This window comes from Podarcis vaucheri (assembly GCF_965113315.1).
Source record: "Podarcis vaucheri genome assembly, chromosome: 12".
Lineage (NCBI taxonomy): Eukaryota > Metazoa > Chordata > Lepidosauria > Squamata > Lacertidae > Podarcis > Podarcis vaucheri.
In genome coordinates this window covers 16848685-16865443 of record NC_138750.1, presented here as the reverse complement: position 1 = coordinate 16865443, position 16759 = coordinate 16848685, and the positions used below count along the sequence as shown (strand labels likewise).

Genomic DNA, 16759 nt, shown 5'->3' with positions numbered 1-16759 from the left:
GCCAGTGATATGAGAGCTACAGCCATATCAGCACACATCCATAACTTGTAACAGAATCTGGTCCAGCCTCTTTTTTCAGTCTTGGAGACCTGCCACAAATCTAGATGTTAACCTTGTTCTCCTGGTGCTGCGGAAAGGAACAGGCCAAAATCCAGAGCTTAGCTTTTTCATGATGATGTAATGTACACCCAACACCGCGAGCCTAGAATACATAAAGTGTTCCTTTATCCATTGAAATAGTCAGAAGTAGCTTGGGGGGGACGGTAAATTGCATCTATGAGTTTTACATGCATACTTTTCCTTTTCCTTTTTCCCACAGTGTGGAATGCGGCAGCAATACTTGTTGGGTCAACTCATAAAGGACAGATATAAGGACTTCTTAAGTGATGAATACAAGCGAAAGGAAGCAAGTATTGGAACTAACTTCCCCGTTTTCTCAGCAATAACATTTATACTAATATAATGTTAGGGTCAAACTATGATGATGATGATGATGATGATGATAATAATAATAATAATAATAATAATAATTTATTTATATCCTGCCTTCCCCAGCCGAAGCCGGGCTCAGATCGGCTAACAACAGTAAAAGTAACACGGTTTACATAAAATCACAATCAATAAATTGAAATACATTCTAAAATCAATTCATTTTAAAGTGCCACTTAGCTATGGATGGGTTTCCCCATGCTTGTTGGATTGGGACAAGCAAATAGAAGCAGAAGTGTAGTGATTTCCACCATGTGTTCAAAATTTACTCATAATTGTAATCCCCACAAGCCTAGCAGCATCCGCAGTGACTTTCCATTGCCAACCTTTCCCCTCCTTACAATGGCTACTATGATCATTGCAGCAGAGAGGGCGAGAGAAGGTGAAAGACCCTGTCTTTCCTTTCCCGTGTCCTCCTGGTTCTGTCCCTCCCCTCCCACTGGATTTCCAGTTCGGAGATGGGGCACAGACAGAAAAAGAAGACAGCAGTCACCAGAACAGCAACCCTGAAAGTGGGTTGGTGTGGGTATGCAAGTTAGATCTAAACCTCCCCCTGTGGAAAAAAACCATCTAGGATCAAAACAACAATACCATCCTGAGCCACTCTTTCATTTTTTCCTTCTCAGATTTATGTCCGAAGTACAGATTATGATCGAACCATTATGAGTGCTCAAGCCAATCTGGCCGGACTCTTTCCTCCTAAAGGAAACCAAATCTGGAAGAAAGAGATCGCTTGGCAACCAATTCCAGTTCATACTGTGCCACGTTCAGAGGAAAGGGTAAGGAAACGTGTGGTATTTTTAACCTTTTCCACTCCAAGTTCAATGGAAACATGGCAACCTGAGAGGTGAATATTTCACTTAAATAGAGAGATAAATAGAGACGTGCTTTCGAACTGCTAGGTTGGCAGGAGCTGGGACCAAACAACGGGAGCTCACCCCGTCACGGGGAGGCTCTGTGGTTTAACCCACAGCGCCATCCGCATCCCTCCAAGGGCTTGGGGAAGGTAGTCTGTGACGGCACTTGGAGCTTAAATGCACCAGCAGAAGTTACAGTGTGCATTAAAATCCCTGCTCGGAGGGGCACACTTGACCCTTGCTGCAGTCACACTCAGACTCTGAGTAAGGAAAATAAGAACGTGAAGTTTATTGTAGGAAATATTTGTTGGATACCACAGATCCTAGGTGCAGCTGAGGTAAATGTACAAAGAACCATGCTTGCTCTTCCATCTCTGCAGTAGAGCGAGAAAGGAAAAATAACTCCTCTCAATGGTGGGGTGAAGAAGGAGGAAGTGAGGTCAGCAGCCCTGAGAGTATCAGTCTGAAGAAAGGTCAGCACTGAAAGTCTAGCAAACATGGAGGCTCTACTTTCTATCTCCATGCAAACCCACCAAGCCTCCCCTGACCAAGGCAACTTTTTGCAACAGAAAAAGTGGGAGTTCTAATCACACGCTACTGACTGGTTGCTCTTCAAGCATCTTCCCACTAATAATCTGAATTTAGGATGGACATATGTATTATACACAGGCAGATGACAATATGAGGAGGTCTTTTTAGCTGATATGTTTCATTTCATTTCATTAGTTGTTGCATTATCCTGTTCGCGCTCCATGTCCAAAGTTCGGTCAGCTTCTAAAGGAAACTTTTGGATCCAAAACAGTCCAGGAAAAACTGAAAAGTCAAATGGTAAGAAATGGAAAGGGAAAATCTTATGGCTGCAATCCATGCGAGTAAATTCCACTGAAATCAATGGTGCTTACTTCTGAGTAGACATACCTAAGAATGTGCTGCGAATGTCTGATAAGACAGCCAAATGCCTTTTGTTTCTTGATGTGACATCTATTATAAACCGTTTTTCTCATTATAAATTTGCTATTGTTTTGCTTACAGATCCTTTTAGCAGTTGTGCAAGTCAAACTGACTTCCATGGGCTGCTTAAAACTGGAGATGAATCAACCGTCCCCAGAGGGACTCTCTTATCTCTCTGAAATTACAACCTGTGCACTGTGCAGCTTTCAAATGTTTTATTTTTCATGTTCCTGCCTGCTTGTAAAATAAAGCGAGAATCAATTTTCCCAAAGGGGGCAATGAAAGAGGTCTGGGAGGATTGCCTTGTTGGCTGTGGGGAGCAGGCCGTGGCGCTGCCAAGTTTGCAGGGGGCATGCACAAAATGCCCAATGGGGCCTCTCCTGCTCACTTTCTCTCTCCCTCCACCCCTCTGCCCTGGTTGGTTACTGCTCTCCACGTCCTTTTCACTAGCAAAAGGGAATGAAGGGGTCTCTTGTTCTTTCTTTGGGAGCAAAAGTGAAAGAGAACGGGGTTCTTTTGTTCCTTTCCTCCTATCCTCTCTGAAGTGGAACAATAAAATTCAGGACAGATGTAGAAATGTCCAGTCACAGGCAGCCCACTGATAAGAAACTCCCCATTTGCATGGGGGTTGCGTTCCTGCCGCCCATGCGCATTGCTGGAGCATGCATAAGCCCACCCCACCTCATTAAACCCCATTATGCCCACACTCCCACCCCCGTTCCATTCCCTCTTCTGGCCACAAAATCCGCAACAATGAGTGTGTGCACAGAGGTGCATCAATCGGACACACGTAAAATGGTCGCTGTCTGTACTATTTCACAGATGTGGAACACTGAGACTGGGGTCACTATCACCAGTTGTCAGGAGCACTTTTCTTTCAAAGCAGCCAGTAATTTCATTTGACCACCTGTTCCCACCTGTGGTAAGGAGGACTGCAGAGATAAGACGGGCTTTGGCTGAATGTGGATTTTTCCAGCCTGCGGTAGCATCCCACCTGGAAGTAGTAAGAGGTTGGAAGTGTCCGTATTGGCAAATTCAAGTTGACTGGAGCTCAACAAACCCACCATTCATATCCTATGTCTCCAAGGCAATCTAAATCTTTCCCATCTCGCAGTCGAAATGACCATTGCATGGGTCTGCCTTTGAAGGCTCTTCCGAAGCTGTAACCTGACTGGTGCAGAAAAATGGCAGTCAATTTTATTTCTGCTGCTGTCTTCAGGGGCCATTGAGCATACTCAAAAGCACTCTGATTGCCTATTAACATCTTTGTTATGTACTGAGTTGAATAGGATCCAAAATGCAGCAGTCTGCTTGGTCCTAGAACAATAGGATTCAGAATGCAGCAGTCTGATTGGTCCTAGAACAATAGGATTCAGAATGCAGTAGTCTGATTGGTCCTAGAACAATGCAGCAGTATGATTGGTCCACAGGAGCCACCCTATCCAGCTCCAGGCGGAAGTGAATCCGCAACCTGATTGGCATACAGGAGAATCCCGGAATTAACCAATCACGTGCGGCCCATTTTGTAAATAATGTATATAAAGCAGACATTTGGGGGTAACTTTCATTCCTCACTATTATGAGCTGAATAAAGAGCATGAAATCCACACTCAACTCCGAGTATATTTCAGTCTTGTTTGCCAATAGCTTTCAATCCCCTTGTGCTCCTTAAGATCAAGCTCTGAAAGCCCACCATTTAATTCTGTCCTCTAAGATTGGGGGCTACTGCAGCACCCCCCACATTATGGAACTGGCAGGGCAAAACTCTGCCCCATTAAAAAATGGCAGTCACTGCAGGATCAGGCCCTACCATTCATTTGCACTTACTGGTTCATTAATCCTTCTGCTCTTTATCTTTCAGCCATTTCTAGGTCAATTAGCATCTAACCTGGGATACGATATGAAGGCTCTTCTGGATTTTAACAGTCACAAACTCTGGAATGCGTACGATGCTTTACTTGTTCAGGTAATTTCTAGTAAACCTATATGAAACTCATTCATCCCCAACAAAACAGACCAAGGGGTTTAGGACGAGGTCAGGTGGCACATGGCAGATAAAAGCCACACTTGTGGCAAGGTCATTAACGATCCTGCTTTCAATATTATTTGTGCTGGAGGCTGTTGTAACCATAGTAGCAGAAGCTGCAGTGGTCCAAGCTACTGTTTACATTGTGGATGAGGAACCATTTTCAGCTTCAGGGACGCATTTCCATCTAGGAAACCTTCCAAGGTAGGACTACGTATCAGTGGTGGTTTTACGGGGCAAGGTTGTGTAGAGCTATAAATGTACATTTTACCTTTGTGCGGTTCTCAACCTGTGGGTCCCCAGATGTTGTTGGACTACATTTCCCATCATCCCTGAGCTCTGGCCTTGCTAGCTAGGGGTGATGGGAGTTGTAGTTCAACAACATCTGGGGACCCACAGGTTGAGAAAGGCTGCTACACACACACAAAACCACACACACACACACTTCTCTATGCTCCATATAAGAGACATTATCAGAAATCAAAGACACATTTCAGCCAAGCTAAAACACCCCTTTAGTTAGGCAGGGGCCTATTCTCCCCCCACAAAAGGGGAACTTCTAGACTGAGTTCATCAACCCAGTTGGGACTGTGTTTTTTTTTTCTTTAACTGCCATAGACATGGGGCTAGGAGGTAAAGGTAAAGGTACCCCTGCCCATACGGGCCAGTCGTGTCCGACTCTAGGGTTGTGCGCCCATCTCACTTAAGAGGCCGGGGGCCAGCGCTGTCCGAAGACACTTCCGGGTAACGTGGCCAGTGTGACGAAGCTGCTCTGGCGAGCCAGCACCAGCGCAGCACACATTAACGCCATTTACCTTCCCGCTATAAAGTGGTACCTATTTATCTACTTGCACTTAGGGGTGCTTTCGAACTGCTAGGTGGGCAGGACCTGGGACTGAACGACGGGAGCTCACCCCGCCGTGGGGATTCGAACCGCTGACCATACGATCGGCAAGTCCTAGGCACTGAGGTTTTACCCACAGCGCCACCCGCGTCCTACTTTGGCTGGGAGAGGAGACTTCAAAAACCTATGTAGTCTAATTCTAATCCTACAATTGTGGAAATTTATTTAGACCAAATCCCCTCTCGTTGTAATATGGTTTTATTGGCTGGCTGTGAGCCATTTTGTGTGGGCCCCAATGTGGCATGGAATGGGTTTTCCTATATAGAAACATGAAGGTCTGTGAAACAACAGAAGAGATGAGAGTGAGAGAGCAAAGGCATGGCTGACAGATGAGTCACCACCCGCTTTTATTTCTTTTCAACTGTAGAAAAAACATAAGCAGCCATTACCAGCCTGGGCTACTGACGAAGTCATGGACAATTTGAAAGATCTTTTGGCATTTTCCTTAAATGCAATGTTTGGGATACACGAAAGAGAAAAGAAATCACGACTACAAGGAGGTAAGAAAAAGCAAAACAAAGCCCACATCTTTCTATATGTCATGCATATTATCTAAAGCAGGAGCAACTATCCTGGTTCCAGGGCTGCACTGAAGGCTGGAGACTCATGTGTAGACACAAAGGCTGGATCTAGACTCATTAACAAACGTTTCAGGAAAACGTATTATAAAGCTTATAGTGGGAAGTCATGTTGCCAAAGGGTCCAACTCTACAGCGCCATCTGGTGTCCCAATGTTATAGCGCATTTAAAACACTTCCTTCCTTCCGTTGCTAATGTAGCTGAGTCCGAAGTCACATTCCTATGTGTATATAGACCAACTCAGCACCCATATTGTATACCCGTCAACTGTCCCAATTGAATTGGGAGTATTACTAGAATGTTAGAACTTCTGTGCCCCAGCTGGAAAAAAAGTCTTTGCCAATTTACTTTAACAATTGGTTAAAGATAAAAGGGCTTCTTGGTTTCACCAGCATTTGTATTCCTTTCCATCACCATTAAGGTCTCCTTGTGAAAGATATTTTGAATAAGATGACAGAGGCTACTAAGTCCACTGATGGAAGAAAAATGTTAATGTATTCAGCCGTAAGTATGAACATTTTAAATTGACCAAACCTTCTGTAGCTCGCATTCTCCTGCTACTTTTTGGCTCCCCTCTTTAAGCAGACTATTTGGAAATGAGATTTGTCTACTCAACTAACATTATGCACATCACATCTTTTAAAAACAGGGTTGAAAAACAGAGTGTCACTTTTTACTTTGAAGGGGAAACAGTTATGCTCTTGATGAGTCGCCCTACCTTCCTGGTCTGGATTGGGCCACATTCTGTACACTATCTTTGGGGGGCTGTAGGGAGAGATTTGGGTAGGAAAACTGTATAGCCCTCCAGCCCAAATCAGGGTCCCAACACAGCTCATGTTCCTGCAAAATAAAAGTAATTACACAGAGAAAGAGAGAGAGATGATTGACATAAGGTTTCATCGATACTGAAGGCAGCCTCAGAGCTACAAATGTGAAGAAACTACATGTTAAAATACTAAATTAGCTGGCTGACTGCACATTTCATTCCCTTTAGTGCCTGCTTGGATTATTTGCAAGCATGATCCCTTTGCAATATCACATGTCCTAAAGACCATAATGAGGCCCTTGTCTAAAACGGCATCTTTGAAACTAGCAGAGTCTGAGATAAGAACTCTCTTTCTATATATTCATATATACACATATGTACACACAGAAAAACTTCTGTCATAAAAGTTATATGGAATTCTTTTTTCTCCCTTTTATAGCATGATACCACAATAGTTGCTCTCCAAGTAGCACTCAATGTTTTCGACGTAAAGCTACCTCCATACGCCGCCTGCCTATTTTTTGAGCTATATAAAGAAGACAGTGGGTAAATATGAACTCGTATATTCAATAATTACCAGTGATTTATTGGGTAAGCATCTGCAAATTCACTCATCTTCTCAAACACAGTATTTCTTCTCACAATTCCTGCACTGCTGAAATGGGTCAAAAATCAGTTGCGTTCCCTCTGTGTTTGAGCTTGACGTCTGGCTGTTCAAAATACTATTGAAAAATTATTTCATAGCTGAGTGGGTGAGGTGTGCATACCTTTGAAAGACAGAAAGGGGTTGAAAGGGCTGAGTCACACTTTGTGCCAAATCTACAATATTGATCATTGATGCAGAGCTGAGAAATCCCAATTAAATCATAATTACTTGAAACAGCAGGTTAGAATTGGGCAACAATGAAAAGGTATCATGGGCCTCCCAAATGAAAGACTGAGAGATGCTCAAGAGAGGTTGTCTACCCACTTTTTCCTAACTTTTCTCGATTATTAAAGAAAAACAAGACTAAATTCCACAAAATATCCAATTTCATGAAAGGATTTCTTAAACCACATCCAAAACAATAGTGCAATTCTAGTCACACTTAATGGGTCATAAGCCCCACTGGGACTCACCTCTGAGACAACATGAGTATGATTATGCCTGAACGCACTTAATAGAGAAGAATCCCAACTGAACACAATGAAATTTACTTCTAAGCAACTATGCCCATAATTGCACTGCCTTAAGGCTACATTCCTGGGCAGAATTCAACAAGGGCTGCCTGTAGGCATGAAATCCTTTGCAGGCTTACTTCAGAATAAACCCCATTGATATCTGTGGGACATATTTCTAAATATATATGCATGAAATAAATTGAACAACCAGGCGGCTTGCGACAAAGGGCTGGTTTTGCTTCTTTAAGTAAATCCCATCAAGATGATTAGCATTCAGTCGAGAAAATCAGCAACTTGTCTTGAGCCTTCCGTGGTTAGCAGTACAGAAGTCCACCCATCTTATCAGAAGACTTCTCAGATCAGTTCTTAGGAAATGGAAGTGAGACCTGGGTGATATATGGCTGCATCTTGTAGAAATGACCTCTTTCTTTGGCGATCACTCATAGCCGAGTAAGATTGTCTTACATAAACACGGTTTTAACAATGAATCCACAAGTGATTGTGGAGGCCAATTCTGGATCCACATGTCCTTCCACAGTGGGGACATTGGTTTCCAGGCGGGAATCGATCACGGTGTGGATTTGCCAAGTATGCCTTCCTTCTATCATGTTTCTCCCTTGCATCCTGAGTTCAAGCGTCTTCAAAGCCCATGACACCTTTGGTAAAGGCTGTTCTCCAACTGGAGCGCTTGCAGGCCAGTGTTTCCCAGTTGTCAATGTTTATACTACATTTTTTTAGATTTGCCTTGAGACAGTCTTTAAACCTCTTTTGTTGGCCACCAGCATTACGCTTTCCATTTTTAAGTTTGGAATGGAGTAGTTGCTTTGGAAGACGATCATCAGGCATCCGCACAACATAATGCTCTTAATGACCTACATTTCTTCTTTTCAGTGAGTTCACCATTGAGATGCACTATCGGGCCCAAAAAAATCTTCCACCCCAAGCTCTTGTTTTGCCGGGCTGTGAAGCGGCTTGCCCCTTGCAGAAGTTTAAAGAACTGGTTTCTCCTGTCATACCAGAGGACTGGCAAGCAGAATGTAATAGTTAATGTAGGATGGCATCATAAATGAGAGGTAAGATAGGTAGCAGGGTTGATACCAACACATATAAAACCGATGCATCAATGTTCAATTTCTCAGCTTGACCTTCCTCACAACACCCCTATGAGGTAGATGAGGATGAATGGCCCAAGGTCAAACAGTGCACTTCATGAGGCTACCTTTGACCGTGACTCGGAAACTGCAAATAATCCCGAATGTGGCAGCTAAATTGGTGTCTGGGAGCGGCCGCAGGGACCATATAACACCAATCCTGAAAGACCTGCATTGGCTTCCAGTATGTTTCCGAGCACAATGCAAAGTGTTGGCGCTGACCTTTAAAGCCCTACATGGCCTCGGCCCAGTATACCTGAAGGAGTGTCTCCACCGCCATTGTTCACTAAGGTCCAGCTCTGAGGGCCTTCTGGCAGTTCCCTCACTGCAAGAAGTGAGGTTACAGGGAACCAGGCAGAGGGCCTTCTCAGTAGTGGCGCCTGCCCTGTGGAACGCCCTCCCATCAGATGTCAAGGAAATAAACATCTATCTGACTTGAGAAGAGACGTTAAGGCAACCTTGTATAGGGAACATTTTAGCATATGATGGCCTCCTATGTTTTTATATTTGGGGAGGAAGCCCAGGACAACCAAGTCAGATGAACAGGGTACAAATATTATTATTATACAGGTACACATATGTATATATAACTTGTAATAACTATATGTGTATTTCCCGAAAAATATATTTCTAAATGATGGCAGTGTTGTTGGCCTTTTGACATGTTGCTATTGTCTCTCGTCTTCTACCAGGGTGAAAAGTAAAATCAAAGAAAAGGCAAATGAGGAAATTAACATCCCCAAGAAGGAAAGTGAACAGCAAATAAGTTGTAGGACACCAGAAACACTGCATGACTGTTGATGCTTCCGTGTGATTCTCATTATTAGGATTTTCATCTTCTCAGAAATTATTATGATCAAATAAATATCAAGCAAACAGATTCAAAAATTGACTTGAAAAACCCTGCCGTCTGCTGCATCATTTACAAATTAACGTGTGTCTATATACTAAATCTAATGATGGGGGGAGTGATGGCTTGTGAATGCTCTCTGCAAGAAATGCCTCTGCTCACTCAGAGATACATATATACATCCTTTATTTTACATATGTACAAGCAGCACACATAATCAAGCATCCAAATCCTCTGGGTCAGATTCTCGGAGTGACTTACGTCCACCCCTTTTCCAGCAGAAGAGGCGAGGCATTCTCATGTGATGTCTCTGCCCCCTCCTCTTTAACACTCTCCTTTCCTGAGCAGATGGAACCGCCACTGCTTCGCTGTCCGTGCCAGAGCTTCCTGTGCGGTGTTGAGGCTCTGCTCCAACATCTGAGAGCCTTCCCTCCTCCCAGTGGCGTAGCGTGGGGGTGCAGGGGGGGCCGGCCGCACCGGGCGCAACATCTGGGGGGGGGCCCCCGCTCGCACTCGCAGCTCTCTGCCCCTAGGGCAGAGGGGGCGCAAATTACTTGCCTTGCCCCGGGTGCTGACAATCCACACTACGCCACTGCCTCCTCCTGAGTTTCCCTCCTTTCCTCCAATGGCACTTCCTGCCCCCCTTCCTCTACTTGTCTCTCCTCCTTCCCTGCGTTCTCCGTCAATACCATTACGGGTGGGGGTGGGGGTGGTAACAAAAGCCTGGGGAGAGAGCAGCAATTGATTTTGCAACCTTATTGACAATATTTTTAAAATACTGGTGTGTGTTTTTTAAAAAAAGTTCTACTGTGCAACTGAGCTTCATATTCTTTTTTTAGAAGTCTATTTATCAAAAATGGTTAACATATTTTGGACATTAACCCCATATTCTTCAAATATTCTTATATAACTGTGAAAGTGATCACTTGTACAGTTCCCATTCATTTCAACGGGTGTTAGGACTTTTGAAGTCCCTGCTCCCATACAAAGTGTACAAGTTTTCTAGCCCCCTCCTCCCTGTTGCCAAATAAGATGAAAAGGAAACATAGGAATGTTTTGTCCTGCAGAGCATTTGCCTTCCTCCTCAACTGAAACTGACAGGTGTTTATTTATTTATTTATTTATTGATGTTGTCAAAGCATTTAGACTGTTGTGTTATGGTAAATAATACAAACAATTCAGATTCCATATTCCCAAAGTCAACGATGACACAGCTATTAAGGATGTCTTTTCCTTCTCTGTTAGCTTTTGTTTATGTGACTGTTTCTTCCATTTCACCTCCCTTTAGAGTTCTCAAAAAGTATATATATATCTACATATCTATATCTTTATCTAGATATATAAACACACACACACACACACACACACACACACAACGTGTGCATTTACCTGTAATGGGTTAAACAATGAAAGGGCAGTTAATCATGTTAAAATCTACAACTGCTCATCAAATCATATTGTGCTCTATAAATAATATAGACTTCTTCTGAAACAGTGGTTATCAGGCCATAAAAAATGGCTGCAAGCAAAGCATGCAGAACAAATGTATATAGTGAATGGTTATTCCAAATCATTCCAAACTGATGAAACAGATTGTAAAAAAAACCACATGTTAATCACTAGATGTCATTATTTAAAATATTAAACTAAGGTCAAATGAAGATGTTCCCACAGAACTTTACTCCAGAATTTCCACTTTCCCCCCACTCGTGTTTTATAGGGAAGTTATATGACATTAAAGGGAGTGGTTAGCGCTGTGGTCTAAACCACTGAGTCTCTTGGCCTGCTGATCAGAAGGTTGGCGGTTTAAATCCCCTAATGGGGTGAGCTCCCATTGCTCTGTCCCAGCTCCTGCCAACCTAGCAGTTTGAAAGCACACCAGTGCAAGTAGTTAAACAGGTACCCCTGCAGCGGGAAGGTAAACGGTGTTTCCGTGCGCTCTGGTTTCCACCACAGTGTCCCGTTGTGCCAGAAGTGGTTTAGTCCTTCTGGCCACATGACCACATGACAAACACCGGCTCCCTCGGCCTGAAAGCGAGATGAGTGCCACACCCCATAGTCGCCTTTGACTGGACTTAACTGTCCAGGGGTCCCTTTACCTACACAACATTGTTCTTCTGTGTTTTTTCTGTGTTCCTATGGTTTCTTTCTAGAACTTGCCCAACCTGATTTTTGGGGAAAGGGGGGAGTACAACCAAACAGTATCATGATCTCCGCAGGTGTAGATCATTTGGCACGGCGGTTCTGCCTTTCTGAAGGGGCGTAGCTTTGACACATGCACCTTAATCCAAACAAGTCTAAGATGCTCCAGTTCAAGAGAACATATCTGAGAACATATTTACTGTGGCAAAGTCAGAGGTATTAGTGTTTACATGGTGGCAGCAGAATACCAGTAGTTGGGAGAATGTTTGAGGTACCAGAAACCTATAAGCCAAATAGGGTTTGAGATAACCTTTGCCAAGCAAAAGGAGATTGGTGATTTGAATTAAAGGGCCCTCTTGCTCCTAAAGTGATGGACTTGGGCAGGGGAAGGTGCCTGGTTGTCAGGTGCTTTCAGGGAGAGGCAAGCCTTGCCCTCACCTGCATGACATCAGGCGTAGGGCGAGTGGCTATGGTTTGCCCAAAACAGCTTCATGGGCCTAATGGGAAAGTCTGATGGGCTGAGAATAAATAACGAACCCTGCCAAAACAACAACAGCAACTCACAACAATTCTAATGGTTTGTCCTGGTGGCTTTGTCAAAATCAGTGTCAACCTGCCCTTTTTTAATGCATATTTTTTCATAATACTGATAGCCTTGAACTTGTTAATGTCTTTCACCTGCATTTTCCAATTTACTGACAGCCTTCAACTTTTTGAGGTTGTAAAAGCATTTTGGCTCTGATGTGCAAATAATTCAGATTCTATTTTCCTGAATTCGGTAGTGGCACAACAACTATTAAAGATGCCCTTTCCTACTCTCTGGCTTTTATTTATGTGGATGTTGCCACCCTTACCCCTCCCTTTAGATTTCTCAAACAGAAGTCATTTATATAGGTGGATTTTGCAGCAGGTAATTGCGTTAAAATCTTCAACTGGTCATTAAATTGCATTGCACTCTATAAACAACTTCTGAAAAAGTGGTATCAATATATCCATATTAAAAAATATTCCTGAAGGACTCAAGGAGTTGCTACTGTTTTTCCAGCAATAGAATTTGCAGAGAAGGAATCTGCATACTTCTATACTACTGAATTCAGACACTTCTGGATTTTACTAATTACAGAAACCAATAAGTTTATCCTATCAAAAAACAATTCTGGTCTCTTCATGATTAACCTGGGTGTGGGGTATTTACTATGGAGGATAACAGGACCCCTTTGGGCCATAATGAATGACCCCAATGAAGCATGTAGAACAAATGTGCATATTGATTGGGTGTGCACAAATATCTAAACTGATGAAACTGTGAAAAAGAACTTACTCACTAGATGTCAGTCTACTCCTTCAAATCTCAGATTGTGGTTAAGTCAGCCAGGGATGTTTTTCACTGTAATTCAGAATCTCCACTCAAATAAACAAGGAATATTTGGTGTTATGTTGGAGGGGATGACAGGAAACAGGGAATTATGTTCACATGTGGTGGGGGTGTAAATATGTACAATAATGTACAAATATGTACTTTTTTTTGGCAAGGGATGGTTAAGGAGATAACAGAAATCACTGAGTTAAAGCTAACCGAAAGTCCAAAAGTAGCATTATTATCAATTTACGATGGCGTGGAAGGTTCACAGGCTATGAAGGACTTGCTCACAAATTTATTGACAGCTGCATGAATTATTATAGCTAGGAAGTGGAAGGGGCAAGCAGAATTTAAATGGAAGAATGGTATAAAGAGATCTGGGATGTAGCTATTAATGATAAATTAGCATGTGCCATTAAGGTAAGATGGGGAATATGCAGGTGAAATTATTTTGAGGAGATATGGAGGGTGTCTGTAGAATTTGTACTGTTAAAACAGAAAGGGATCAAATCATCGCAAGAGGTGTTGAAATTTTGGGAGGTTGTATAGTTACAATGGAATGGTCTCGGTGGTGGAGTGCACGTTTTTATTCTTATTTATTTATGATTATTACTTTGTCAAAATAAATAACAGTTTTTAAAAAACCCACAAAAATAGGGGGGAAAATAATCTCCACTTTCTCCCCTTTCATAACATAATCAAATATTTGTTCTCCTGTGTTTCCCCTGTGCTTTTTCTAGTCTCTTTTGAGAACTCACAAAGCCTCGGTTGTTTTGGTAGGTGGGGTGGAAAACTGAACAGCAGTAGTATGATTGCTGCAGGCATAGATTTTTTTTGGCAAGGTAGTTCCACCCTTTCTGAAGGGGCGTAGTTTTGACATGCGCACCTTGATCCAAACGATTCCAAGGTGCTCCAGTTCAGGGGAACAGATCTGGGGATGGAAAATAGCCTGTTGGTTCCTGCTTAATCGTTTTGGAGGCTATGTGAAAAACCCTTCTTACCTAAACAGCTACCCCTTGAGTCATCAACCTTGGGGCGGGGGGGGGGGAATCTAAGGAGCTACCTGACCACAACTGCAGTAAGGTTTCTAATTGCAGCCTGGCCTTAGGCATGTTTCCTGCAAAGTAAGTCCTAATGAGTTCAAAGGATCTAACTATAGTTTCCAAAGGGTGGTAGTCAACTATGTACATTTTACTCAGAGTAGACCAATTGAAATTAAGGATCAGGTAAATTAATTTCAGTAGGTCTGAGTAGCATTTGGGACACGGGTGGCGCTCTGGGTTAAACTACAGAGCCTAGGACTTGCCGATCAGAAGGTCGGTGGTTCAAAACCCCACGACGGGGTGAGCTCCCGTTGTTTGGTCGCTGCTCCTGCCAACCTAGCATTTTGAAAGCACGTCAAAGTGCAAATAGATAAATAGGTGGGAAGGGAGAAGGCGTTTCCGTGCGCTGCTCTGGTTTTCCAGAAGCAGCTTAGTCATGCTGGCCACATGACCCGGAAGCTCTACGCTGGCTCCCTCGGCCAATAAAGCGAGATGAGCGCCGCAACCCCAGAGTCGGCCACGACTGGACCTAATAGTCAAGGGTCCCTTTACCTTTACCTTACCTGAGTAGCATTTAGTTGAATGTCACCCATAGAATCTTACCTTAAAGATAACCAAATTTATTACGGCATAAGAAGAGACTACGGTCCATTTATTTAGATGCATCGTGTTTTTTTTGGGGGGGTGTACACACACACACACACACACACACACACGGCTTGTGGAGATAAGGAGCAAACTTAAGTTGGCAGGAGCAGGGACCGAGCAATGGGAGCTCACCCCATTGCGGGGATTCGAACAGCCAACCTTCTGATCGGCAAGTCCTAGGCTCTGTGGTTTAACCCACAGCGCCACCTGCATCCCTTCCAAAGGGTAGTAGCCAACTACATTTTACTCAGAGCAGACCAATTGAAATTAAGGATCAGGTAAATTCATTTCAGCACAGTGGTACCTCAGGTTAAGTACTTAATTCGTTCCGGAGGTCCGTACGTAACCTGAAACTGAAGCACCACTTTAGCTAATGGGGCCTCCTTCTGCTGCCGCGCCGCCAGAGCACGATTTCTGTTCTCATCCTGAAGCAAAGTTCCTAACCTGAAGCACTATTTCTGGGTTAGCAGAGTCTGTAACCTGAAGCTTATGTAACCTGAAGCGTATCTAACCTGAGGTTCCACTGTAGGTCTGAGTAGCATTTAGTTGAATGTCACCCATAGAATCTTACCTTAAAGATAACCAAATTTATTATGGCATAAGAAGAGACTACGGTGCATTTATTTAGATGCATATTTTTTGGGGGGGTGTATACACACACACACACACACACACACACACACACACACACACACGGCTTGTGGAGATAAGGAGCAAACTTAGTGAGAGGACTTTGGTATAACAGTTGGTTCTGTGGCCGGCCCTACCATTGGGCAGAATAAAGCAACCACCTCAGCCAACAGTTATGATGAGTGGGGTGTGATGGTGAAGTGGGCAAGGGCTATGAGGAACTTAAAGAACGTTTTTCTCACTTGCCTTTATATTTTTAACTATATGCTCCTCAGATTCGTTGGGCAAGGCTCCCACCTTTGACATGAAGCATTCTTGCTTCTTCTCCTCTCCTTGAAACCTTGAACCTAGGAAGAGCCTGTGTACGTTAGTGCTGTACATTACTTTAACAAGGGCAAACGCGCTCAGTGGGAGAGGTGAGGGAAAGAGCAGCCACCATTATGGGCAACTAACTCATTTCCTCAGAAAGTTTAGATATGCCCAATGTTACCTTTCTGTAAGGCCCTGAACCTTTAAGTGCAGGTTGGTAGTGAGGCTTCCTTTAAACTTTCAAAATGGGTTATGAATTTCCTCAGCACTGTAAGTTCCCCACTTTTTTTGGTTGATACCTTTTTTGTTATAAAGGGCTCTAAATTTTAGTTCCTGAGCATGACAACTTCTGAGAAAACTGCTGTGGAGCTGAGGTAAACGTGAAAATGTTGTTTCTGCTCCTGCCAGCGTGAAGCTCAAGCTTCAGGAGGCCACATCTCAAAAGACATTTCTGTGGAAAGTTTGTGCTATATGTTATCAATTTCACGACACTTCTGTAAATGATATCATTTTTGTGAAATCCATATTGATGTCCTGATATTCATGTTATTTACCTCTGTATAAAAACTTTGCTGTGAGTCCCTCCAGAGACCTTTGCTAAACAAACTAAATAAATTAAATAGTTACATCTGTGCAGCTACAATGGTGCAGCTACACATCACTAAAATCCTGTTGCCCTAGAGTTTGCTATTCATATGTTAAAGCACCCCCATTTTGTTCTTATTTTCAGTTATTGAACATGTGTCTACGGAATCTTAATTAATGGAAAAGATTATGGCAACGTGTCCTTTCCTTAGAACCATGAAATATAATTTCCATTTCCCTCAAACAACCAGGTACACTCGGTTCCTCTCTTGCAAATCTTAGATGCCCTGTATTAGCTAAAGGGCATA

General features: G+C 43.2%; 2 protein-coding genes across 24 annotated transcripts in view; both read left to right on the top strand.

The window, feature by feature from the left end:
* Window positions 1-9785, top strand: part of LOC309515333 (prostatic acid phosphatase-like) — a 264606-nt gene extending 254821 nt beyond the window's left edge. For all 12 annotated transcript variants that reach the window (XM_082193094.1, XM_082193095.1, XM_082193089.1 and 9 more), the window contains 9 exons: window positions 320-406; window positions 1116-1268; window positions 2073-2174; window positions 4159-4263; window positions 5595-5727; window positions 6228-6310; window positions 7012-7118; window positions 8625-8806; window positions 9577-9785. In XM_082193094.1, the coding sequence (XP_082049220.1) occupies window positions 326-406; window positions 1116-1268; window positions 2073-2174; window positions 4159-4263; window positions 5595-5727; window positions 6228-6310; window positions 7012-7118; window positions 8625-8781 (921 nt within the window). In that variant the 5' untranslated portion in view covers window positions 320-325 and the 3' untranslated portion in view covers window positions 8782-8806; window positions 9577-9785. The remainder of the gene's footprint in view (window positions 1-319; window positions 407-1115; window positions 1269-2072; window positions 2175-4158; window positions 4264-5594; window positions 5728-6227; window positions 6311-7011; window positions 7119-8624; window positions 8807-9576) is intronic.
* The window catches only part of LOC309515330 (prostatic acid phosphatase-like), a 45112-nt gene that overhangs the window by 11102 nt on the left and 17251 nt on the right, over window positions 1-16759 (top strand). For 2 of the 12 annotated variants that reach the window (XM_082193074.1, XM_082193076.1), the window contains exons 1-2: window positions 15629-16079; window positions 16597-16702. Coding sequence is in view for 4 of the 12 variants with exons in the window: in XM_082193076.1 (XP_082049202.1) it covers window positions 16629-16702 (74 nt within the window). In the remaining 8 variants the exon portion in view is untranslated. The other 10 variants (XM_082193077.1, XM_082193073.1, XM_082193079.1 and 7 more) reach the window with 10 other exon arrangements.